The sequence below is a fragment of the Cinclus cinclus genome, chromosome 1 (assembly GCF_963662255.1).
Source record: "Cinclus cinclus chromosome 1, bCinCin1.1, whole genome shotgun sequence".
Lineage (NCBI taxonomy): Eukaryota > Metazoa > Chordata > Aves > Passeriformes > Cinclidae > Cinclus > Cinclus cinclus.
Genome location: NC_085046.1, coordinates 109,542,100 through 109,568,921, shown reverse-complemented (window position 1 = coordinate 109,568,921; position 26,822 = coordinate 109,542,100). Strand labels below are relative to the sequence as shown.

Sequence of the window (26,822 nt, the reverse complement as noted above, 5' to 3'; positions counted from 1 at the left end):
AGTGGCTGGGCATTGGAACAGGCTCCTCAGGGAAGTGGTTACAGCACCAAGCCTGACAGAGTTAAAGAAGAGTTTGGACAATACTCTTGGGTATGTGGTGAGACTCTTGGACCCTTAGACACTGTGCAGGGCCAGAAGTTGAACTCAATGATCCTGATGGGCCCTTTGCAACTCAGTTTATTCTGTGATTCTGCGATAAGTTTGCAAATAGGCACTTTCAACACATCCTTCTCAGCCATTTTTGATTTGGGGAATAAAAGCAAGGAAAATCTAAATTTTACAGTGAATAGGTTGTTAAGAATTATTGTAACATTTAGTTATTTTAACAATATTGCTTTTATCTGTTAGAGGACTAGGAATAGGTGGCTATTAGGTTTCTGACAAATTAATTATGTCCTAGACACATATGCTGGGAGCTGACCTAACATTTGACTCTGGATTGTTGTCATAGCAGCAGCCTGAATAGAGCAGATTGGTACAAGTGCTGGTTGCAGAACTGGATACAGGTTCTGTGCTAATGCAATACATCTGAATATTAATAAAAGTGCACATTTACTGCCACTAGGAAATCACTGCTATGGTATTTCCTTCTATTTATGTCTAATTCCTAAATTTTTAAAGAAATTATGGTTTGTGAGGAGATGTTACAGATCTGCCTCTGTACAATTTCTGGTGCTGTTTTGCTGCATTTAATGGGGAGGTTTACAGAAAGAAAGACTCTTCAAGCACCGTTTTATTAACAAAAAATAATGTCTGGCTGTTGCAAACCAGGAGCAGTTTGTGTTTTGATTAAGAAGGAAGGATATTACTGGAGGACAAATTACAGGTAATTGTGAAACTGCTTTGGAAGAAACAAATTAAAAATCTAAATTGCAGTGAGGACATGGACCTCTATTGCAAGATCACTGTATCTGTCTTTCAGCAGTGACGGGTAAGAGACTTTTAAACCTTCATATGTGGAGGACAGAGAGAATTTTGCAATTAACTCCCAGCTTCTAAATCTTGACACTGAGGAGTTTTTTCATGTATTACCCTTCAGAGAGCAGGATAAAGAAAGATAGACATTTGTGTCCCTGATTCTGTTTTGTTCTGTTTTGTGATCAATACAGCTTGCAGGAGGGTAGAAAAAATGGTATGATTTTGAAATGTTATCTATATCCTGTTATTGTATAGTGTGGCAACATAGGACAATATATTGTATAGGACAGATTTGGACAACACTGGTTACAGAAAAGAGAGTTATGGGAAAATATCTCCCAGCTGATGCTGGAGGATGCCATGATGAGGCAGCGCTGCTGTAGCAGAAAGCTGCAAATGCAGAGGGAGCACAGGGAAGTGGTTTTGTGTCAGGGTGATGGAGTCCTTGTCACAGCTATTCAGTATGCAGGAAGAGCACATCAACTGTACATCCTTGTAAGAGGTGGAGGAGAAAGCATCAGGAGTTCCCTTCCTTTTGGGCTTCACAGAGCCTAATTTGCTCTAGAGGATGGAAGAAAAAAGACACTTCATCCAAGTGGCAGCTGTGCAGAGGGATGGAGCCATGTCCTACCTCTGCTGTATATTTATGAAAGACCTGAAAAATTTCAGCTCAAAGTGATTTTTGCTTCAGAATGGGAGGCTTGTGGGGTCTTAGAAAAGAGCAAAATGAAGCAGATGGTTCACTTAACATAAAGAAAACAAATAGAAATTGGAATCCCAAAATCCACAAGAGGCAAATGTCACTTGTAAAGGGCTCAATGCCTCTTACACTACAGAAGCTTTATTAATAATAGCGTTTTGTGTTCAGACATCTCTTTGTGATTTGGTATTTAATAGGAATGAGAATGACTTCCGTACTTCAGTACTTTATCCGTTTTTCTCTGCATTCAAAATGATCACTAAGATGACTGTAATGTCCTTGGATACCCACACTCCAGTTTGCATTTCAGGCCTTGTTCACTTCCATCATTCCCTACCTAGCAATTATTTTACTTCTAGGTTGGTCTTTGGTTTGTTTTTGTGGTTTCAAATTATATGACTTAACCACTGAGGCAAAAAATTTTATGTAGGCACCATTAAACTGCATGTGGATTATTGTCAGGAGATCAAATTATGTACAAGTATGGGGAAGCTTAGCTTTCTACCCAGAATGCCCAGGCCATATTGTCAAGGGGAAGAAAATAAGTGGTATGCATTGTAATTTTAAATCCTGCTGCCTTTCAAATCAGTGCCAAAATTCCTGGTTTTCAGCAGTGCTGGATAGGGCTCTGTCATTAGCAGATGCAGCTGGAGAGGATGCAGAGTATCACAGGGCAGCCCCCCTCCCTCCCTACTCCAGACCAACCTACATTAAATTTGCTACATGCAATGGAAAGGAATAATGTGCAAGGCATGCAATTGCAAATAATTTCATGCCTTGGACTTTCAGTGAGGCCCCAAGGTGAACAGCTAATTTTTCACCTCAACACAGAGACCATTAAATTAGAAAATGCTGTATTTTTCCAGACTCTTTGTGCTGAGCATGTAGTTGAATTTCAAGCTGCTGGTTTCAGAACATACTTTAAGACACCCTGAGCTGCAATAAGATCTTCAATGTGAAGTAAAATTGATGTCAATGTAAGTTTTCTGTTCTGTTGGTTGATAAAGCTGAAGGCTCAGAAACTGAATATTGTGTTGCTTCTTGGACAGGAACCTTTGAGCAATCTTATCCCTCTTCCTACCATAGGTAGAATGAAAATGAGCGGGGTTGGGAACTAGTTCTCTTTTTCAGGTGACTTTAACATCCATTTTATGTCAAGGAGGCAGAAAAGGAAGGGCCAGTGGAAATGTAGATATAAGAGATCCGTATTCAGGTCTGAAGATGGAGGTTTTAGAGTCAGGGCTTCTGTTCTTCCTGCTCCAGCCTTAAAAGCCAGGAACAGAGACATTTTTACTTGTCCCTTCCTTTCATATGGCAAGAAGATATTAAATGTGAAGCATCGTCTGGCCTGTCAGATGTCTCTATCATAGGTATGAGTATGTCTTTCTTTTCCTGTGTTTAGCTAATGACTTCATTGCACACACACTCCTGCCCACAGCACAGGCAGAGAATAATGTTTCTGGTGGATAAATCCTTATTATCATGCAGAGTTTGGGCCAGTTTAATGAAATCAATGCAAAGCCAGTGTGCATGAGCAAAACCTTATTTTTCAACAGGCAAATTCTGGTTTTGCTTATTGAATTAGTAAGATTTAGAAGATTTTAGAGAGACATGAATTACTCCTAAATTCCAATCAGTTGCACAACAAATTTAGGAGTTTTCCTCAATTAGAAAATGCAGTTCTGCCCACAGAAAGTACATGTACAAGTGTATGCACAGACTGCTTATGTTTGGTAGCAGGAACATGTTTGTGATTCAACAACTGGCTTGATGTCCTAAACTAAATTTAGAAACATATTTTTCTAAGAAAAAAATTAAACCTATAATAAGCTGTGCGAGTAGGAGCTGAATGCAGTGCCTGAGAGCAGTACCAGCTGCTAAAAAGGCTAGGCACAGGACAAGGCAGCCAAGCAGGCTGTGGCCAGCAGTCCAGGCATTGTGCCAGAAGAATTCTCCCCTGAAATGAGAATATTTGGGGAACATATTTGCACTGCAGTACACATATTTCATGCTTATTACTCATGGTATTTCATATTAAGCTTCATTTTTACTGTCTCCATTAATAAAGCAAACCAGAAAGTGCATCCTCCAAAGGCCAATCAAAGTTCATTTCTTTGTTTCCTTCAATGGCATATGCTACTTTGTTTTGATGATTACAGAGTCAAAAGGCCATGGCCCAAACATTACTTGTTATTTACTTAATCTTTTAAAATACAGAACCCTCACAATACTGAAGTTAAAGGATGTGTGCCAAATTCTATAACAAAATTAGAGCAAGTCTTCTTCAGTAGCAAAATATTCTCTTTCTACTAAATAGTTGGAGACAGGGTGTGGAGGTCAGGTTTGTTTGGGTTTGTTTAATAACATTTATTTTTAAAATATATTTTTTTAAACTCTAGAAGTTAAGTTTTACCTGAGACAGTGTTCATAAACACTGTTCAGACACCTTGCATTGAATTAATAGAAAGAATTTTGTTTTCCACAAATATGCTGTTCAAGTTTTAATGCAGATTTGAAATAAAATAATTAGCATTAGAATGTATCAAACACAGAATAAAATGTCTTTAAAATATCTGAACCTACCTTTGAAAAGAAGAACTACTTATTAAGTGAATGCAAAAAAGTAATTGCTCACTCTCTAACAGACAAGAAAACTGGGGCTTGTTGTTTGGTGAGTTTTTTAGAAGATCTATAACTTCCGCTATAATTTACCTGTGGAAGCAAAAGGATGGACTCTCCAGAAGGCTTACTTTTCTTCCTCTTCAAAGTGGAACACACAGACATTTTTAATTAGTTGAAATTGAGGAAGTTAATTCAGCATTGACCTCAAATGCTTTATGTCTAGGCTGTCATCTGTTTCTAAATGAAGAAGAATTTAATTTGTAATCTAACATAAAGTGCTTTGGTCCATTTCCCCTGCCACACACTCCAATATGTGTAATATTAAAAGAAAGTCTGGAGCAGCAGAGAAACAGGGAGAATCACTCAAAATCCAAATTGTACCCCATAATTTTCCATAAAGCCTTTCTCAGTGGTTGCATCTCAGTATCCCAGATCTTTCAGGAGTATGGAAAACTGTTTTTTGTCAACAAAACTGGCAGTGGTGGGAGTGATACCACTTGTGCAGTAGATGAAGAGACCTATAGTGGGAGGTTTAATTATGTTGACCATGATGATATTGTAGTAATAAATCTGCAAAGCTGGCACAAGCATTGCTCCAGTACTCCCACACACTTTTCCTTGTGCACTTCCTAAACATTTGATTCATATCTTTAAAAATTTTCTCTGTTGGTGCTCTGGTACCACAGTTCTTCTGCACAGAATGGAGTTATGCTGATCTATCCCAGATGAAAACGTTGCCCATCACGGTCACTGGAAAATGGCATTTTGGCAAGAGGGGAAAAGAAACTCCTGCAGGAGTTCCTTACTGAGATAATCTCTTTAGGACAGTACACATAGGCATGAAAAGTACTGGGAAAAATGCTTGATTGTGATCATAAAAGCGGAGCTGCCTGAGGCATAGCATGGCTTATTCTGAATGAGAGGAATACACTGCAAAGGAGGAATTTCACTTGTTTTGCATATTTCTGGTTCAGCCGTAAGTACTGCTACGCCTTTGTCATCACACATCAGTTTCAGTAATACTTTGATTCATTCAGCACCATGACCTGCAGGCAAAACCACTCTTGGGATGCCAAAAGAGGACATTGTTTTCTTGCTGTTTATGTTGTTTCTCTTTTGGAAGAAAAGTCAGATATTCAGACTCTTCCATTAGTACTGCCTGTCAACAAAGAAGCAGCAAAAATGATCAGTAGCAAGCTGCTGGCTTCTACAAAGAAATTTGCTTTAAGAGGGTTTATGTAGCACAATAAGAATAAACAGGACATAACTTCTACTTCATTTCCCCTGAAGTTTTATCTTTATTTCCTTTAGATTTTTAGCTACTCTAATTCTGGCAGGGACATCCTAGGCCCTGGAGTTCATTACGCAGTGCTTCACTTTTGGGACCAGGCATGCACCAAATAAGTCTCTTAGGAAAGAGCAGATTTAGCAAACCTGAGCCCATGGCCCTGTGTCCTGAGTGATCTTAGGCTGAGAGCTCTATGGAGGTGACAGAGTGAAGGAAAGGATCCTTTCATGTTCTCTAGTCATTTCCTCTGTGTCAGAGGCTGAAGGAAACTTCCTTTTCTTTAAAGGAAAATGGGAGCTGGGAGTGGTTGGGGATGTGTAAATAGAAGAGGTGGGGATACTCAAAATTGACTACTGAAAAACAAAGTCTCAATTAATAATTTGTCATAAGGCCCAAGACAAGGGTTATGCTGTGCTGTTCTTTAGGTCAGAGTAAAAGTCTGTCTTTGTTGTCTGCCTATCCTGAGAGGAAGAAAGTCTTTATGAGGTGTGGGCCCTAATAAATCGCTTCCCTCTGCTGGAACAACAGGGAAGAAAAAAATTCCACCTACCCCCTGTCCCCTTTTCTTCCTCTGCAAGGCAGAAAATAGTTGCTGAAGACTCTTTTGTTCTTCACATGACACCTTTGTCTGAATTTGTACTGATTTCTCCATAGGAAATGTCATGTGTATTTTGTGAAATCTGCTATCACCCATAGGAGTTTTGCCAAAACTCAAAGGCATTGGCACAGTTCCCATATTCAACCAGGCCCATTCCTGCCTCTGACATGTCTGAAGCTGCTTGTAATCTGGTGCCAGCCGTTGCTGGACATGTGATTTAAATTTGCACTGAGGAACTCACTGCTGTGTACACACTGTGGTGCACTGTGCATCTGTCTTGTGTATTGAGACAACTTTCAATTAGTAGTGGTGGAATACCTAGCTAACTAAATTATTTATGTATTAAAATTCTCTAGAAAAATAAAGAGCATGACCAATACAACCTATGAAATAGTTTGTGAATGGTGATAGGTAAGTTATGGTGGTGCAACCTAAGACAAGAACAGAAGGAGCTATAGAGAAAATTAACTTGCAAGGATGCTTTCTACCATTAGCCCACCTAAAATGGGATTGCTCTGTTGAGTTATGGTTTTTAATATTTCTTTATTCCTGATGGGAAAAAAACACACCAAGGAGAGCACATTCAAAAATCAACTGTCTAGAACCTCACTAAAGAACAGTAAGTTTATCTTAAGGGCCTCAGGAAAAGACAAATGCTATCCCTTTCCATTTGGGCAGAGAAACAGAGTCCTTTAGTAGAACACAGTTTCTCTTTCCCCAGGGACTGTGCATCACAGTTAACTAAACTTTAGGAGTAGTTCATCCATGTGTCCATGCTCAACCAGCAGCACTGGTGGCCTCTGAAAGCTCATGTTGCACTTTTGCTGCCACAGTGGATCATGAACAGAAAAACTGACAGACTATGAGCAGTGAGTCCTCTGCTTAGACACTGCTCCAACAAAAGTGGTTCTCCAACAGCTCCTTGCAATAGCCATACAATACCTCTTCCCAAAAGATGTTTTCTGTACTGCATGTGATCTGGCAGTGGTGAAAACACAAGATTCTTATGCTTCAATGTGAAAATACCAACCTTTTATTTAAGGTTAACATACCCGTTCCAGTTTATAGATCATGTGTCATTCTATCAGAAGTGCAGAAGTCTGGGGTTCATTTATCTCTCTTCTACACAATAACACCTTTTTATTTTGATCTTCTTTTTCCATGTCAGTCTCAGTCTTTAATTTCTTGTTGAACACTGGCTGATGTCATTTTTGATGTCTGGTGACAATGCTGATGGTGACAGCTCATTTCAGTGTTAATAATCTGAAAGCAAAAGGAACCGACTGCCATTCTAATCTGAAACTGAAGCATGTCTTTCTTTTCCTGGTTCTATACCCTGTGTCAGGAGGACAGTTTGGAGATTCTTGAAGTGCTGGCAGCTAGCTTAATATTTTGATAGGCACTCTTCAAGTTTCTGCATCACTATTGGCATTCCAGGCAGTTTAGATGCCTAACTGGACTCTCTATTGCACTCAGTTTAACTCAATTAGCTTCTATCAATATTTTACCACTATCTAAAAAATTATATTTATAGATTTTTATCAGAATTATAAAACAAAATTGTTCTGGACTTGAAAGCAAAATCATTAATACCTAGACTTCTGGCAGTGATACAGTTGCTCCTGCAGGCTAGGAGCACTTTTTCATGTAACCTCAGGTTTTTGGGCCAGAAAATTCTACTCTGAGACTGATGTGCTCTCCATGTAATGATGAGATGATAGACTCACAGCTAAAGCATGAGTGTTCAGCTTGGCTGGAATACCCAGCTCCAGCTGAGCTACAAATTGAGTAGTATGTCACACAAGAATGAGCTTTCTCATTTTTTATACACTCTTGATTTATGTAAGTAAAAGTGAAGAAAATAATGCAGCAAGTGGCAGGGAAAAGCAGTCTAGATCTGATAACAAAGAGTAGAAAACAATTTAGCAATCCCCCTGCTGCTCCTTACAAGAGGAGAAATAGTGTGCAAACCCAGGAACAGCAATTACGTCCCTCTTTATTTCACTGCTAAGTCCACTCCTAAATTGTCAAAACATTTCCAGTCTAAGGAATATCTGACATGAGGTCTGTGATATTATTTAAACTTTACTTCATGTTTTATTTTAGCCAGTGTGCTCAAATTTGCATTAAGTACTTCTAGATAAAATCTCAGGGGTCTTTCTGCTGGCCGTAAGTAGACCTCATCCATAAATCTAGTGCCTTTTCCAGCAATGCTGTTTTGGAGGACAACTAAACTTAAAGGGGAAGGAATTTTTCTAAACGTGTAATTATTTTTTTATATCTGTCTGTACTGATGGTTTTGGAAACCAGGTTATGGGACTGTCAATAGATGCACCATTTTAAGGAATACTGTGGATAGCCTGAGGAGAAATACCCATGGAGAGATATTATATGACAAATATATGAATATTATATTATGTATAAGAATATGTATAAGTCTTGAAAGGTTATCAGAGAATAATCTTAAGTAAGTTTCTCTCCTTCCCCTTAAGTAAAATAGTGCTGTGTTATATATTAAGTATTTTCCTAAAGACACTATAAGATTCTAGCACTTATTTTTCAAGTTTCAGCCATGGGTCTGGTACAGCAAGTTGAAATAGCAAGTAGATGTTAATTTTTTATTAGTAATCCCTCAACATAAAGACTGGAAATTTCATAGGACTTCATTCAAAATAATTTTGAGGTCAGAAGGCATGATGCTATACGGCAAACAGGTCACAGTGGTCAACATTTCTATGTACAAATCCAGAGGCTTTAGCAAATGCTTCTCTTTTCTTATTGTAAATTCTGAAACTCTGCTGACTTACCTGAAAATTTGGCTTTTGTTCATTCCATTGTAAGAGAAATAAGGCTTTCTGGGGAAGGTAGTATCTTTTCTTAGATTAGCTTTTGGGCACAGAAGTTCTCCTGGTCTTGCCTTACATTGCCTCCATGCTGAGCTTACAGCTGTAAGAGCACATCCTGTAATATTAAAAGAAGTCCTTTTACAGTACTGTAAATATTCAGTACTTTAGATATGAAGATCAGCTAATGCAAGGGATTACTGTGTAGCTTCATTTCGATTGCAAACTTAGGAAATTATGTAGGTCTATAAAGCCATGAATTATGTAAGTATGTTTTGTTTTTGTTCAAGCTTCACTCATCTTGAACAGGCTCTATTTAGTGTAGTTTATTTAGTAGTAATCCCTACACAAACTTTAGCAACCAGAGAGGGGAGAAAGAATGTGCAAATAGAAACCAAAACTGAAGTGAAAACTCACATCCATCATTTGCAGAAATACCATTTCCACTATTGCTAAGCACACTGCCTTACTGCAGAATTAAGGGAAAATTTAGCCTACGGTGACATGCCAAAGTAATGTTTAGCTGTCTGTGCTTCCAGGATATTGGTCATAAAATTAAAAGCTGGGTTAAACACTAGAGAGTTACTTTAATGTAATTAAAGCCAATAAAAGATCCAGTGTTCTGTCAGAACAACATGTGTCATCCAAGCAGTTGGTAGAATCATCACTGATGAAGATTACCTGACATTTCCCATTACAATACTAAGTGTGCAGTTCAGTGATATCTTCATGACCTTCAGCCTACAGGGATTACATTTACTGTTCTCTATGTCTTCCCTCTGTTGAACTCTTCCAGAGATAATTACAGCCATTTTCAAGAAAGAGGAAAATTTTGTCCTGTAAGGGTAGTTTGATCCTTAAGTATATTTACCATTCCTTAGAGAAAAAAAAAAGGTTCTCTGTTTGCTCTTGGCAATATTGTGGGGTCATCTGTACCAAGGATGTGACACTGGATGCACATGCTTAAGCAATCAAAGTATTTTAGTTGCTAAATTCTGATCTCAGTGCAGAAAGGAGGGGGAAAGTGTGGGGGCTGGAGCCTAGTGAGGGTTGACAAGAGCAGTGAAAGCAAGGGACAAAGGGAAAGTGGCATTATGACGTGGGGTTGGATGAGGAAGTTAAGTGAACTGAGGCTGGCAATGTGATGGAAACTGGCCAGGGTGATTAAAGAACTAGTGGTTAAAAAGGATCAGATTCTACTAATGAGAAATAATGTGAGTTGAAACCAGGAGCTGTTCTGGCTAATTAAGGAACCTGGCTTTGCTCCCTGTGGGACAAGATTTTTGGGATTATGATACTGGTAGGAGTCTGAGCATAGACAGAAAATCTCAAATGGAACCACCAGTGGGTGTAACAGTGATTAAACACAAACAAGGAAACAAAAGGCCTTGAATCGTTGAAGCTGCTCAGGTATATGTCATCAAGAGACTTGTTTGGAAAAGAGAGATTAGGATTTGCTAGACAAGGAGATCGAAACAGAGATGAGGGGTAGAAGATGAGACTGAAGAAGCAAAGAGGATGGGGTCAAGTCTCAGGGATTTTACAAAGACAGAGCACCAAGGTGTACACAATCTGTACACAAGGTGTACAGAGCACAAGGTGTACACAAGTGCAACAGCAGATTGGTGTCTAAGAAGGGGCCAGATTCTGGGGCCTTCAGTGGGAGCCAGGTTTCATGTGGTTTATCCTCCTGTAAATACCTTTCTCCATGCAGAGGATGATGGCTGCTTACCCTGGCAGCCACTTCTCTGTGCAAAAGCTGAGATAGGCAGAGAACTCCCAGCCCCACAATTCTCTGTGGATATACCAGGGTGTCTTGTGATGCAGTTTCTGAGTTTGTTCCCAGTTAAAAACTTCAGAGTTTTTAAAAATTAATTTACACTAAGAGAAACTCATTATGTTGTTATGGTTGAAGAACTCAAGTACTTTACATATTAGGTAACTCTAGCTTAAGGTTGCCTTTGTTGCCAGAATCTCACCATCTGAAAAGCACTGATAAAAGTCCTATCTATCAGGAGTATTGTAAGGATTAATTTGGTGTGCTTTCAAAAATGTTATGTGGTTTTATCATATGTTTCTATTTATTTTACTTTTGATTCAAAAATTGTAGAATTAAATTAGTGGGATTCAAATGAGAAAAAGATATGAAACATTATCTCCCTTCTTCTAAAGCCATATTACAAGCTACTGAGACCTAAAAAAAATTTAAAGCCTGCTTTGTTTTTCAAGTGAATGAATTTTTTTTTTACTATGCTGGAAAAGTGGAAGACTCTATGCAAATAAGCTTGCCTATTTGTTTGAAGACTTATTTGCATTTGAGTTTTCCTACCCTCAAAGTGGTATTCTAAAAGAAGTGTTATTGACAAGAACAACAAGCAATCCGCATTTTTCAGTTTAGCTTATTAAAAAAAGCAGCATCAAGAAATATGAGGCAAAAATATGTTTGCCTTTCAGTCTGTTTTCAAATTCATGGGTCAAAAATCACGCTGACATGGGGCAGTTAAAAGCTGTTATTCTCAGCCATTCATTTGTCAGTCTGGGAAGGGAAGCACTGTGTTATTGAAAGCAGTAGCTCAATGTGTGCCACCATCTTTGTGCTTTTGCAACATTATCATTTGTACTCTTTTGCAGGAGTTTTGTTAGCTCTGTGGTGAGCTTGCACTGGCCATGTGAGCTGATCTGCACCCACACTCCCTGTCAGGATTTACATTTGCATGTTAGCAATGCCTGTGGCTAACAGAGAAGCCAAGGCAATAGTACTGCTCTCTCTTAACTGGAGTACACTGAATTTCTGACACTGTGTATATAAGGGATCAAAAATCAGTGTAGCACAGATTTGCCAGGACTTTCAACAGACTATCACTTTTTTGTGCTATTTTGGAGGTAGTAAAGGAGATTGTGAACAGAAGGGATCTGTGGCACTGCTAAAGATGCTTCCATGAAGACGGTTTGAAAAGAGTTGTGTGTGCTGTGCCACTGCTGGCAGGGGAACAAGAGGCTGGGAATTGCCAGTGAGCCTTGCTCTTTGTACCACAGTGCTGAAAATCTGCACCAACATCATGTTGCTGTGGATGGTGATTCCTTGATAAACCATTCATTTGCTGCTCAGAGCATCTGTCAGAGCAGAGAAGGGTTTCTTCAATATACAGGTTATGCAACAGTTCATGGAAAAATTGCTTAGGATGTACTGTCCTTAGAGGGTTACTAAATTGCTTCTCTGATTAAAAAAAAATCAAATAAATTTTTTCAACCTGCTCTTTTGTGGAAAAAAATGTGTTCTCCCAGTACAGACCTTGCCTGACATAAAACTGAGACATAAATATCTCTGGTATATATCAAGTTGAGGATCACAGTAGGGACCTCATGCTCCCTCTTTTCAAGCCAACAGATAAGTTCTTATTTTGGCATGCCAGAAGTATTTTTCCATATTCTGATTTCAATCATTTGACTTAAATGGCTTCTCCTCCAAAATATATTCAGAGGAGAAATATTGTTAGAGGGATGCTTTATTTTCTTTGCCATATACTAAATTAAGATAGTATGAGTCAAATTCTAGATGAACAAATGTTTTATCTGCACCTTGATCATACTTCTTATTAAAGGTAAATTATAAATAGTTTCAAAATAGTTAGTTAATACTTCAAAAGTTTAGTATATTGTTATGACAGCAGTGTATGTTCCAGGTAGTTGGGTCAAATATGTCACTAAATGGTTAGCTAATTGCTAATGATTATCTTGAAATTAAAGTATTTTTAAAATAAAGTTTTAAATAAATTAGCCTTTTTGGTGTGAATATTATATAGGGAGAAACAGGAGGTGCTGAATAACTAACTCAGAATATTTCTAAGACCTCAGTTCTCAGTGGAACAATAATACGTTTAATTTCTACATTACTTTAAAATCAAAGGTATTTCAGGTGAAAAAATAAAGAGAATGAATCTATGAAGAATGAGTCTCAGGTATACAAAAGTACATAATGATATTAATATTCTCCATTCCCAAGAAAAAGAGAGGCTGGCTTCTTTATCCTTGATATGGTTGCAAGGAAAAATGGCACAGCTTTGCCTTTTGAACTACAAAACATTTCCAAAACAATGCTTAAATCCCAGGCGAATGTATGAGAGGCAATACCTAACCCCCTGGGACCAGGCTAATGGTTCATAATCCTACCAATAGGGCTGATGCCTGAGCCTGCTCAGCAAAAGCTTGACAAAAATCCTGCCTTATTTCTGTGTGTAGTTATCATGAAGACTGAGTTCAACACTTAATTAAGGATCAGATTTAATGTCTGAGATGTATGGCAATTTATTCATCATTTAGGGACAGGTGATTGGTGTGCTCTTTAAAGAGATGTGTAATACTTAGAGGAGCATAGTGGCCAAGAGATTAGAGTTCATATGAAGAACCAAGAGTCCTGGTCTCAGCACCAAACTCAACTCTTTTAACCTCCCTGAGAATGCCTCCTCCACTGGAGTGCCCAGACTCCACCTCAAGCCCCATCCCATGGCACATCACAGTGTTTTGTAGGGCTATGGTTAGTTCTGTAAAGATCCCCCTTCAGTAGCACAGCTCCAACCTAGGATTTGTGACCTCAAATCTGCCTGTGGATTTTGTGTTAGGGAGTAGCTGGAAGGAGCCTCGCAGGGCAGCACTTCTGGGAGGGAACTGCGTCAGGCTCCCTTTCCGTGTGCTATCTCTGTAGCCCTGTGAATTGTGCATTCCTTCCCGCACAGTGGCACAGCTTCAGCAATGACTCCCACCGCCTGGTTGCTAGGAGATGGCAGCTCTGAGTTCAGGTCCCCTCCTCACCACAGCCAGCAGAGACCCTGCATCCCAATTTTTCCGCCTCTTCACCATCTACTGCGCCAAGTAGCCAGAACCTTGGTCTCCCACTTCTTGGCCGTGAGCTGCGGAACACGTGGGCTGGAGTGCACCAAGGTGCACCAAGCACCCCTGCTGCATCCTCCAGCCACGCTCTGCATCCTGGGCTTTGCCAGGAGCATCTGCTCTGCCAGAGGCTTCCAGTCGGCTTCAGTGCCCTAGCTAGAGGGGCTCTGGAGGACATGTAAGTTCAGGGACAGCAAATCTGTGGCTTCCAGACAGCGAGGGTAAGGAGACCAATCCTGAGACACCCTGCTCAACTCTAGGAGTTAGTTCTGTTTGCACTGTGCCCCTTGAACACAGTTTAGTCCTTGATAGTTTTGCAGAAGTTCTGCTCTGTGAAAAAAAAATGAGGCTCTGAGTGAGTCTATGGCAGGAAGTATCACTTAGTTTTAGACATAAGGAGGCTGAACATCTGAGTCTTGAGAGTGTTAAAATTTTGGCCGATGAGTTAAGCTATGTTGCCAAGATAGAACTTTACTGTGTAGCTTATGAATATTCTCTGAGAAAATAATATATTTTCTCTCATAAGTGACATCAGTGATTTTGGGGGATAAAACGTAAATTATATTAAAATTGAATTCCTGGCAAAAAATACATTGCAATTCTGGCCGTTAGTTTAAGATTAGTATTACTTAAGAATATATTTAGGAGACCACTTTGGCCAACTCTCTTAAAAATGTAAAGTTTTGCCTTGGCTCATATTAATGCCCAAGAGGCCCCATTCTTATTGTTTATGGAATTAATTGTCTGATGGTTCAGCATTCCCTATTAAATATTAAAATTTCTGTTAATAGTATATATACCTTCTCCTGAGTTATCTCAGTTGTGCTTCAGGTGAAAGTCTCTTTCACCAATAAGTACCTGCCAGACAGGGGTGTCTTCATCTAAGAAAAATTGATAGTCTTTTTGAGAAGTGGAACCAAAAACTGCTCCTAATGCATACAGTATTCACAACCCTTTTTACTTCAGAGACTGGACACTGCTTGAACTATTTGATTTCTTTATGTAAAAACTGTAAGAATGGTTTCAGATATTTTATAGAATTCTTAGTAAGTTCGGTATATTTATGAGCCATAAAAGTGTTGTGCAGAGGAGAGTTGCATAAAATAGGCAAAAATCTTACTCAAAGGGAAGGTAATTTTCGCAGTAATTTTTTTCAGTTATCTACTCTGAAAAAGTCCTTTAAAAACAAAACTTCCAGAGATCCATTTTATTTGAAAACACTGAAATATGTTTTCATCAGGTAAGAGTGAAAAATCAAACCCATAAAAAAGTCAAGAAACAAAGAAAAAGCTCAAATACATAGAGGCTAAGTCAGATTTTGTGTCACTGAGGTTCCTGTGGCAGGATGAGCAGTCACACACCGATAGTTTTCCTTGTTTCCAAATACTAAAATGCATTAAATCTTCTCTTAATGCTTTTGTTTCATCTATGTCATTAATAAAGTTGCTACTGTGGCATTCTGTGATCATGAGTGGAGGTGAGGTACTCTAAGCAGTAGATACAGTACGTGCAGATGGGAAATAGAACACTTTCACCTGAAACATCTCTTCAGGGAAAATTGAAGGGCTGTTGTGCTAAATTCTGTTAAATATTATGCAAAGAGGCAAACAGGAAGCAGTGAGGAAAACCTGTTACACAGGTAACCACAGTTTTCAAGTCACTTTTGTGGAGGCATCCCTACTTTGTGGCCTTTGTGTGGAAGGACACTCAGACTTCTCCAAACAAAGGAATGCAGTTTTATTCCATTCCTCTATTCCTTCTGTCATTTCTGAGACTGATACATCAAAATAAGCACATGGTGCATTCTGTATTGGTTTATCTTATCAAGAAATACATGATTCTCTGACTTGTAAGAGTCACTCAGGAAATGGGTATTTCCTATCATTTCCCACTATTTCTGGACAGAGTTGGGTTTTGAAGAAGACTATGAGCTCTTCAGGGTGGGAGGGCACATGTTCTCCTTTGAGAAACAGCACGGTTGGTTTGTGGAGCACAAATAAATTAATATTCTGAGATTTTAAGGAAACCTGTATTCTTGATTATATCCATTGTTTCTTTTATGCTAATATTTGGTCAATCAGAAACTTATCTGTGCTTGTTTAACATGCATTTCTCTTTTGTGAAAGCAACAGATGTAGAATCTTAACAATGGAAAAGACCTTCACATGCAAGGTGAAATGTAACCATAATTCCCAACCTTTCCTTGTTTTTGTGCAGGATGAGGCTGCTCCAGCTGACAAGCAGTGCAAACAGGAGCCAGCCCAGGTCACTTACTCAACATCAGCTGTTTCCAGCACGCAGGAGGTGTTGTACATCAACGGCAATGGGACCTACAGTTACCATAGTTACAGAGGGCTCGGAGGTGGGCTGCTAAATCTCAATGATGCTTCTAGCAGTGGTGAGTTTCCTTACAAACTGTGCCTGTGTTTATATGTGGGGATGTGTATTTCCCCCTGCCGTACAGAAAGCCAGTCCATGGGGTTCAATGTCTATAGGCTATTATCACATAATGAGCAGGAGCACAATCCTGCAAACAGCTACTGCTGAGAAAAATACTTGCTCCCTGCATGCTAGTCTCTTTCCAGTTTCAAGGGACTAACGCACAATAGGACAAAACTCAACCATAAGCCTCTAGCAAAGCTGAATAATAATAAAAAAAAGAAAATAAAGCCAGGTTAGAAATACAGTCGGTTTGCATAACTTTATAGGACCTTATCATTACTGTCCTCTCCTACACTGATCACAAAATGTGGCCATTAGTACATTTTTGGCTCAAGTTTCAAAACACTCAACTCCATATTGACATAGATTGGTCACATGTTCTCACCAGCTACTTTAATTTACTACAGATAAGGATCTGGCATACCAAACATTAAATGAGAAATCAGCATATTCATTTTTACCCTACGCTAAAAATGATAAGGTAAATATGTGTCACCATGAAGTCATATGTCCCTCTGCAAAAATCAAGTGGTGTCATTTATTTAGACAACATTCCTTTCTTCCTACATTGGCATGCTTTTGTAAAAAAATTGTGTAAGCAAATTGTAGTATTTGTTTGAAATTATCCCTTGTATTGATTATGTACAAATGAAGAGCAATACCCTTCTGATAAAAAGGGTACTGTCTCTCTGCCAGAGAAATGCGATTACTCTGGAAGCCTGAGGTTTTATCGACTCCCACAACTGTATTCAAAGAAATGTCTCAGAGGATGAAGAAATCCCTGGGGTTTTGCCCTGGCTGTTGAGAGTGCCAGTTCAGGTAGAGGGCCTGACTTAGGCTAGATGATAATTGCTCAGCTGCATTCGGCATGCTCAGCAATTTTCAAAATGTTATCGGGGCTGCAGCCTGCAAGGTGTTACTGGAATGTGGTGTGCTGGAGACCTTCAGTCACATATTCTTCCTCATCCCCTGCCTGCAAAATTCTCAAAGATCTGTGGATGATTTTTGCTAAGTTTTCAAAAGTCTTTAAATAGATAACACTTAAGTTGTCAAAAGTCTTTGACTCCAGAGTGAATGATGATTACAATTGTTTCCATACACATAAGGAACACATCTGAGGCACTGAATATGGTCTCGGATCAAATATTTTCAAGCCATGGAAATCTTGGTGGGATTTTTTTTTAGTGTTTGTTTGGTTTTTTTTGTTTTTTTTTTGTGAAAATGCACAAGAACTTTAAAATTTTCTTTTACATTATGTCCAGGGAGGATCTGAACCCGTTCCCACTGAAAACAGTTGGCATTTGTCCTTTTACCCAACTAAGACTAGGTTTAGGCTCCGCATGTGTTATTTGTCAGCAAAAGCCATCAATATTGTCTTGGTTTATATAATCTTAAACTTTCAGGAATCACAACTGTTTTGTGTACTTGTTTTTCCCTTCAAACTTCTTGTAATAGGATACATTTTCATAGTTCCCATTTTGCAGTGAGTTGTGGAGTTTAGGCGAAAGTATTCTATGTTGCTTCAGCAATTTTAAAAAATGGTGTACAAATTAAATACCATCAGTTTGTCTTGCCTTCTGATTAGAAGCCACATCTTCTTTGTACCTTTAACATAGAGGACTCCAGTGTTTTTTTCACAATTAAAACTCAAGACAAGTCTGTATACAGACACATGCTCAGCCATTTCTTCTTCCTTGCCTTTCCTTACTTGCACTGGACAATTTTGTCTGTATGCCCTTTTGCTTTGAAAGACCAGTAAGGCATTGCACTTCTCCTGTATGGTTGTGTGCTGTTGGAAGGTTGTGCGAAGGCGTCCATCTTCTGCATAGGGATCCTACATGAGCCAAAGTCCATAAGCTCTGGGAACCAAAAGTCTTTGTGTGCCAGGACCTGGAAACCAGTTGTTGATGCTGACAGTCTAGTTAGGTTGGTGATTTGTTATCCACTTGCCATTTCAGGAAGATCATTAGGAAAATTGTGGAAAGGCAACTCCATCCATTCCTTAGTCCCACTGACACAAAACCAACCAGGGACCAACCTAATTATCTCTCGGATATTAAGGGTAAATTGCTCTGGTGGCTGGCTTCCCCACAGGAGAAGTGGGAGGACTTGGAGGCCAGTGAGATCTGTCAGTCCTCTCTGATGTGTCCATTGATGGTCCAAGAGAAGTGGTTGGAGTTGCAGTTGGCAGAGGTAACCATTGCCCTCCTGACAGACCTCATAGGACCCTTGTTTGCAGTCATTACGCTGTGTCAAGGACTCTTGTTTCAAACATATGCAAGGCTGTTAAAATAGTTAATGAGATACTTCTCTGAAGAACAGGGTATTTACTTGCAAATTGTTTTCAGGAGCTAAGAACTAATTTAAAAATGCAATTCCTTTTCAATATAGTAACCTATCAAATGTTCTTGTCACGTTTACAGGTGTTCTCCTAGTGTGAAAACAAATATGCGCCTCAGTCAGAATGTGTATATAAACAAATACAGTCTGTTTTTCTGTATCCATTAAAAGAGGAAAAAAAAAAGAAGCTGCAGTAACTGCAGCAGCTATCTAAAACTCACTGCTTGATTACCTATTTCTGGACCTTCCCCCACAGTAATATAATAATTAATACCCAATTAACTCTCTGTCTAGTAGTCCAGCTGATGTATGTATTTTGTATTCTGTGACTCATTTGATTTGGCTATTTCCTCCATATAAAGTTCATCCTTACTCTGACCTTACAGATTTAGCTATCTGTTCACCCAACTGTTTGGTGGCTCTGGCTCAGGGACCTCTGTCTGCCTGCTGTTGCAGTGCTTCCCTCCACATGGGGAGGTCTGTCCTTCCACATGGCTAATTACAGATCCATAACTAGCTGCTCACACAACTGCATGGGGCAAGCCTTCATGAAACAGCTCAATGTCAGCAAACAGAATATAACAGCTTGTGCAATGACCCCTCCTTTATTATGGGCTGGCAAAAAAAGCACAGGAGGAAAAGGCTTGGTCTTACAGTACCAGGGTGTCTTTCCACCCTCCTTTTAAACTTTTTAGGCCAATCCAGCTTGGCTGGAAACGTTCACCAAGCAATCTGTGGGTTGACAGTCTCTGTCAGCCTGTGCATGGGCTTGGGAGAAGCCTTTGGCCATTCTGTGTTTGATTGATTTGGGTGGTAAAGGAGAGCTACTCTTTGAGAAGTGTGGTTTTCCACAGCTCTTTTTTTAAGGCTAATGCAATTCCTGTTATAGAACTGAATGGAGAACCTCCAAGGTGCAATAGTTCAGTGAATGAAAACAAATTTGCCTGCCAGCTCTTAGCCAGCCACAAAGGCTTCAGCTGTCCCCTCTCTATCATTCTTGGACTGAGCTTGGAAAATGTCCAGCTTGAGGGCAGGAGGGTGAGGACAGGAGATAATGTTGGGAGAAAAATCTCTTGATTCCACCAGGAGCTGTTGAAGTCCCTGCATGTAGCCTGAGCATCTCCTAAGGCAGTGGGATTGGCTTGTCTCCCCATGTATATCAGTCCAGTGGGTTGCTGTCTGCCCCCTCTTGATGACTTTCAGCACTCTCTGAAGTTGTGTTGGGCTCCTTGGAGTCATGGTCTTCGCAACTGCTTCATTTCCTGAAGTCCATTTTCTCTAAGAGTTGTGGAATGTGTTTCTGCTGCCATATCTGGGTTGCCTGGAGGTGACTGGGGACTGTTTCTTCTGCATCACTGTCTGGTTTTCTAGCCAGAAATGTCAGTCAATTCCTTTTGTGTGTGTAAAAAGAGGGTGTTTCAGATTCAGTGGTGGGCTGGCCATGCAGGATATGCCCTCATGTGACAGTAAGACAAAGTGTTGTGTCTCCGTTTCTCTCCACAGATCTGCAGCCTACCTCCACCACAGCCACAACTCAGCACTGCATCCCAGGCACCACGAACGTCCAGTCCCCTTCCAGCTCAGGTGAGTTCTTGAGCTGAATCCCATTATGTTCACACCACGGCAAATCCTGGTCCTGGCAGGCTTCTCTCTCAGCCTCCTGTCCCAGGGGCAGGCCACAATGGCCATGATGGCCCAGCTGGTAGCTGAGGGACTTTCCCCACACTGCTCACCCCTCCCTGTTGCTCCATAGTTGGAAGCTATGCCATCCCAACTGTTCCCTGCTTTAGCCAGGCCTCTTATCCATGTGCCAGTCAGCCTTCCTGGTCCTTCTGAGTTCTGGTCCTCCAGGTGATGTAGCCCTACTGAAGACAGTGGAGTAGCTGGGAGAATCTCCCAGAGCGGGTGCTCCAAGGATCAGCAGGACCGTGCTGATCTGCAGCAGGGAGAGGAGTACTGAGCTCTCTTGTCCAGTGGTTCATGAGACAGCAGGGAAGGTGCCTCCTTTCCCCATCCAAAAATTTGCTCGAACTGTAACCTCGTGTAAAATCTGTATGTAGCTAGTTTTTAAAGTGCTGACTGGGTTACTCACAGCTTGGCTAGCCAGGATGTAGGAGTCGAATGGGGGTTTTTCTGTGGTCCCTCCCTCCAGGTCTTCTTTATACCTCTACTCTTGCACAGCCTTTTGTATTCTCAGTGCTACCCTGATGACATGAAAGTGGAAAGAAGGGAAAGAGAACACAGTTTGTCTCTAACACAGAGCCTGGAGCATGAAAAAACAGATCAAGAGTGATAGACTTAGGAACCTGGGACAGTATGTTTAATCCCATTTAAAAACCCAAAAGGTGGAGTTGGCAGAAGTTAAATGGTTTGACCATTATTTTGGCAAAGGGGAATTTTTTGCTGGAAAGTGCTGGCTGCATTTTCTATTAAGACCTTTCCCACATTCCTCTTCTTCCTTCCTCATCCTCTTCAAATTGTCAGATACGTGACACAGGCAAGGACTACTCAGTTCCCACCGCAGGGATGGAAATGGAATGTCAGTGGATGTACTGGGCAGTATCCTACTTTCCTACCTCAGTGCAAAGCTGAGGTGACAAATGTTAAGGCAACACAGTATATACCACATAATTAATCTCCTGTGGTAGATAGCAAGGATCTCACATAATCATTTAATCACAGACCACTGCTTCCTGATCACTGAAAATAAATGATGGCTGTAGGCATATCTGTGTTTTTCATATCACTTTCCTCAGGCAAGACAGCATTTTTTTCCTGCTGCCTAAAGTAGCAGAAGATGTGTCTTTCAGAGGGAGAGGTGTAGAAGGGACAAAGAAGCTTAAAAGGTCCAGTATATCAGTCCCTGTTTTCTTGATTTCTCCTGGCACTTGAAATAATACTTTTAGGCACATCTGCTCTATGTTTGAAGGCAGGAGGAAAAGAAGCATTGACAGATATGTAATATCACAAAAGCAATTCTTATTACAATAAATACATCTGATTTGTAAAGAAAAGGTAGTGTACTTTGATAATTTTTTCCATTTAGTTTTATTGATGTATATAAGAATGTAGTCCAACCTTTCCTCTAAAGCCACTCATGGGGAAAAATGGGACAGGAGAATAGGTGCAATAGAAAAGATATACACACTAGAGATTTCAAAGCCTAGGCAAACGTATTTTTGTCTAAATAAGTGTCACTGCTTTTTGCATTATCACTGATGAAAAAGTTTGCTTAACTATTAATGAACATGTAGATGCTTAAGCACATAAAGCTTTTAAAAATATTTTTTATTTACATTATTATCTACAATAGTGATGACCATTCTGAGAATCACTGACACATTTATCATTCTTTCAGTAGTTGTTAACTATAAGATTGGTAGCTATCCAGTGACAACATATAATTCTTAAGGGAATTTTGCTGAGACAGTTTATAGTATCTAAGCAATCAGTATCAACACATCTACATCTGACCCATATTTTGGAATTTGATGTAAATCACACTGGTAATGCGTAGTGCATGAGGCAATAACTAGTTCCAATAAAGTCTTGTAATTTACAGAAAAAGCCATTTGTTCCACAGTGCATTTAGTGGCAGACATTTCTAGCAGCTAATTTGTAAATGTTTGTCTAGCACATGAAGAGTGGAATTTTAGAGTTTTCCTATTCAGCCTGATGTGGTTCCAACAAGAACAATTACACCTCACACGGGAAATTAGGTCAACATAACTGGACAGAGATAATAAATAAAAAATATTCCCATGTTAAAGTGTCAGTAAGATGGCCTAAACAAGAGACAGAGGAACAATACTTTGGTCTTCTGAAAGAGTATAAAAGAAAGGGTCTGTCTCAGCAATTTGTTTAATCCACTGATTATGAGAATACTGTGCTGTTATAAAAACATGGAAGGTGACAATTTTGTGTTATGGCAATATATACTAAGAGAAAGAAAATTTGGAAATATGTCACCTGTCTTAATGTCTGTGATATATGCTTAATTTTTACTTGCTCTACAGATATTGTGGAACCTCATAATGTTTGCAATCAAGATTTTTAATAGTCCTGAAGTACTCCAGAATAGGAAGAAATATGCTAAAATGTGCAGTAACATCTTGGAGGAACCTGACACTGCAAAATTCATTGCAAAAATATTCAGATTTCCCTCTTTTCAAGTGTACACTTTCTTGTTCCTGTGAGAGCTGGCAACTTAATAAATAATGTTAAATACACTAAAGAAATAGTAAAGATATTTATTAAAAGACATGATGGTGAACTGTTCAGCTTTTGCCAGATTTAGTAACCTGCAGTGTTGGCTTCTGGAGATAGATCTACATGAAGTTTCCTTAACCAGCTATTTTAAGCCTTCAGAAAGGTGTGATTTATTTTTCTGATTAAAGAGATATGGTAGGTATGAGTAAGATTTAGGTTTCCATGTTTCAATAGCTGATTTGCACAAAATTACACAGGAAAATTCTACAGTACAAGAATGCACTTACAGGGTGCACTTATTCCTTAGTTTTCAGATGAACAGGTAGGACCAATGAAGTTACAAATAAGTTATAGTATTTTAGAATTTAGCAACTTGGCCAACCTTTGAGAATCTCTATTACTGCCAGTGAGTGTCTATCATAGCTATTAAAAGCTGAGACCAATATAACACATCCTGGAACTAATCTCTGAGTGAGGTGTTCTCCCAGATATAAAGCTTGGGCTGTCATAGGTAAGCTTCAGAGGTGAGATGTAGGGGGTCACATAATTAAAAAAGCTAAAATCCTTATCTCCACATGAACCATGTTTGGGTTTTTTTTTTTTTGTTTTGGTTTTTTTTTTTTTGTTTTTTTTTTTTTTTCTCCCTGTTTGGTTCTCTGTCAGCTTCCCTTCCTGAATAGGCATGGATGTTCTCACTGTCCCAAAATTGTGTATACATTTGTTTTTTTCCTCAGGGGGGTTTTCTTTAAAGGGGAAGGAGGACAACACAGTGAGTTGTTAAGTACAAGGCAGGAGTTGGGGAGTGAAGTAAAATCCCATTTTCCTAGTAAATATAAATTTAAAAAAAATAAACCCACCAAGTATTATGAAAACCTGGGTATGTTAAAATTTGAGATATCTTATTTTCTTTGTATACAAGAGCTCTGACACAACAGAAATCTCCCAGACCAAGATGATTTTTGGATTGTCATTGTCCCCTGTCTATGCAGACTGCCATCCAGCTTTTTCCAGTACCTTCAGGATACAAAGATAAATATTCTAAAGAATTAAAAAACTTTCTTTGTGAAAGTTAGTCCAATAGGAAAGTTAGTCCAGACGTCTAAGAATACAGAGCCAGCCAGATCTTCAGACTATGTAAATAACTGTGACTCTCACACTCGTGAGGATTTATGTTGATTTGTGCATGATAGACATCTGATCTTCTCCTAGTTTTCCTTTCAGGGCAGTGAAAGGAAATCAGTTGTGTAAGTTCCATCAGTTTGAGTAAGGAAAACCTGAGAGGTATGACCAAGCACATTTCCATGTATATTTTACTTATGAGTGACATAAACTGATATCCTATTCTTTCACTTAAAATCTGGATTACCAATGAGAAAAGCCCTTCAGTTACATTTCATAAAATGAGGTTCTCTGCTGCAGAATATTCTGCCAGATATTTTGAGTGTGCGTGTGTTTGGCAGTGACATGAATGGAAGTCAAAGAAAAAGCATAAACTTAAAGTAGGTTTGTATGGAGCACAATGCCCTCAACATGTCAGTGGCAGCTTTGTCACTAGTGCCTCAATAAATACAGAGTCTTCAGTGGCTTCTTACAACCATTTAGCCCAACTTGCATTATGATTGGTATACTATTCTTCCCTGTGCTGGGTTAAGATTTTCTTTTAAGCTATCCTCTGAGCTTCTTCACAGTCATCATTTTCCTGCAGTGTGTGGTCACACTGAAACAAATTAATTGAGCTAATTGTGCTTAATTTATCCTTTGTACACTGGAAGACATTTAAGAGTGAGTTCATTTATACCAGTATAAAAGCAGATAACACAAGTTGTAAGGCTAAGTGCTAGCTGTGTAGTAGGATATCAGATCTAATAGGACCATTTCAGTTTGAGTAGTTTCTTTTCATAGTCTCAACTCTGCTTTTATTCACTCAAGGGGAGATTTCTCATTAACTTCAGTTTTTGTGGGGACATGGAAATCTCCACATATTTTTGTGGTGTCACCTGTACCTCTACACAGACCTGTAAGAAAGAAAATTAAATAAGGTGTATAATCAGATCATCAGCTTCTAGAATCCAGGCATTTCTTTCCATCAGTGCTTACGATTAAAAGTCTGTGTTTTTGAATCTTATGCATTTGGGGGGATTATTTAGGAGAACCTCCAGAGTATGAATTAGTATGCTCTATGCTCTACAGTTGAATATGCTAAATTTTAAAGTTATTCCTGTCTTTGGTAGAAAACCTTGCCATTGACATATATTGTCCTGATCAAATTGAAGAGTAACATTTTTCTCGTAGGAAAGCAAGATCCATTCCTTTGGATAGCTTGATCCCAATTTCCAGGAGAGTACTAAGATTAGAGTCAGGCTAGTCTGATCTTCTGCCTGCCAGAAGTATAGATTTGCTACACTGCCAAAATGAGAAAGCAGTATTTCCCAGATTTGCACAAAATATTCTGATTAATAGGTGTAGTTGCCATCTGTATCCTTCCATGTATGTACAAAAAATTCCTAAGTCCAGTTCTACCTGTCCAAATTTACACTCCAGGAAGAAAAATTGTGTTAAGTGGAATTTGCAAATGTTTCATTAAAGCACCATGCATCTTAGCTGGTTAATAACTGATAAAACAGCCAGGGAAATTCCACACAAAGCCAAAGTTCATAATGCCAGAGTTTTGCCAATCACAGTAACCTGTAGGCTGCCCTCAGGAATGCTGTCTTCTATATGATGTATTCATCGTCTTGAGAATATTTTTTGAAGAAAACTGATAAACGTATTGCTGTGAGCTGCCAATGCAACAGCATGGTGGCTGCTGCAGAATCTCTGGCGTTCTGGCCTTACAAGACCCTTGCAATGTGTTGCCAGCTGCATGCAGCCCTCACAGATGATAGTGTGCTCCTCACTGTGGCAGCCAGATTGTCACCAGCCTAATCTCATTCATGAGCAGCTATTTATGTAAGTGATCAGACAGCATCAGGCAAGTCATGTGGATGACCATTTATCTGTGTCTGCAAGGGATTCAATCTGGCCACATGCTGATTGAAGCATAAAATGTGAAAATAGCTGTCTAGAGAATATAAGTTGGATTTTCTGTGATAAAAATTGCAAGTGTGCATATTGCCATGAAGTCTACGATGGCAACTGGAGCTGGGGGGAGGTACAGGAGATGAACATTCTGCCTGATCACCATCATCAGATCCCTGGGCAAGGCTTGGGGTGCAAGTGGCTCACACTGTTGGAATATGCCCCTGGAGGGTAATTTTCTGCTGGCAGTGGACTTGCCCCTCATGTTTTGTAAATGGGGTCTGTGATACATTAATTGCTATGGTTCCTGTCACGGTGACCGGTAAGAGAACAATTATTGTTTATTTCTGCTACTTGCACTCATTTGATAGCAGGTCCTACTGCTCTGCATTTGTATCTACAAACCTGTGAAATGTCTCTGGCAGCAGATCTGAAGCTTCTTTTCTTTGCCTTTGCTGTCTGCAGGTCCAACAGATCTCAGTATGAAGAGGCAGTTAGCAACCAGCTCTGGATCCTCCAGTAATTCCAGCTCCAGACCCCAGCTGAGTCCGACTGAAATAAATGCAGTGAGGCAGCTTGTGGCAGGGTACCGAGAATCAGCCGCATTTTTATTGCGCTCTGCAGATGAACTGGAAAACCTTATTTTGCAGCAGAACTGAGTCATGTGACCTTCACACTGGCCTGGTCTTATATCAGAATTTCCACTAATGACATTTTGATTTCCCAGAGCACACACTTCAGTTACTGCACAGTCTTTTAGGAGAGTTAATTACCATAATGCCACACTGTTCTTGATCCATAAAGTGATGTGTTAAGGTGCTTCAAGTGAACTTCGACCTCTGGTATTTCTGAGGTACTTTACTGTGTCCAACCTATTGCTTTTGTTTTAGTGTGTCAGCATAAATATCGAAAAAGTGGCTAGAAATTAACTCACTCTAACAAGTGGAGGAAACAGAA

The 26,822-nt window shown here is 39.5% G+C and overlaps 1 protein-coding gene across 5 annotated transcripts in view; it reads left to right on the top strand.

Annotated features, from left to right (window-relative positions):
- Positions 1 to 26,524, top strand: part of NOL4 (nucleolar protein 4) — a 187,369-nt gene extending 160,845 nt beyond the window's left edge. For 4 of the 5 annotated variants that reach the window (XM_062488763.1, XM_062488754.1, XM_062488738.1 and 1 more), the window contains 2 exons: positions 16,074 to 16,254; positions 26,331 to 26,524. In XM_062488763.1, coding sequence (XP_062344747.1) covers positions 16,074 to 16,254; positions 26,331 to 26,524 — 375 coding nt within the window. Of the gene's footprint in view, positions 1 to 16,073; positions 16,255 to 20,141; positions 20,223 to 26,330 lie in introns of all 5 variants that reach the window. The other variant, XM_062488730.1, reaches the window with a different exon arrangement.
- Positions 26,525 to 26,822: the final 298 nt, after the last annotated feature.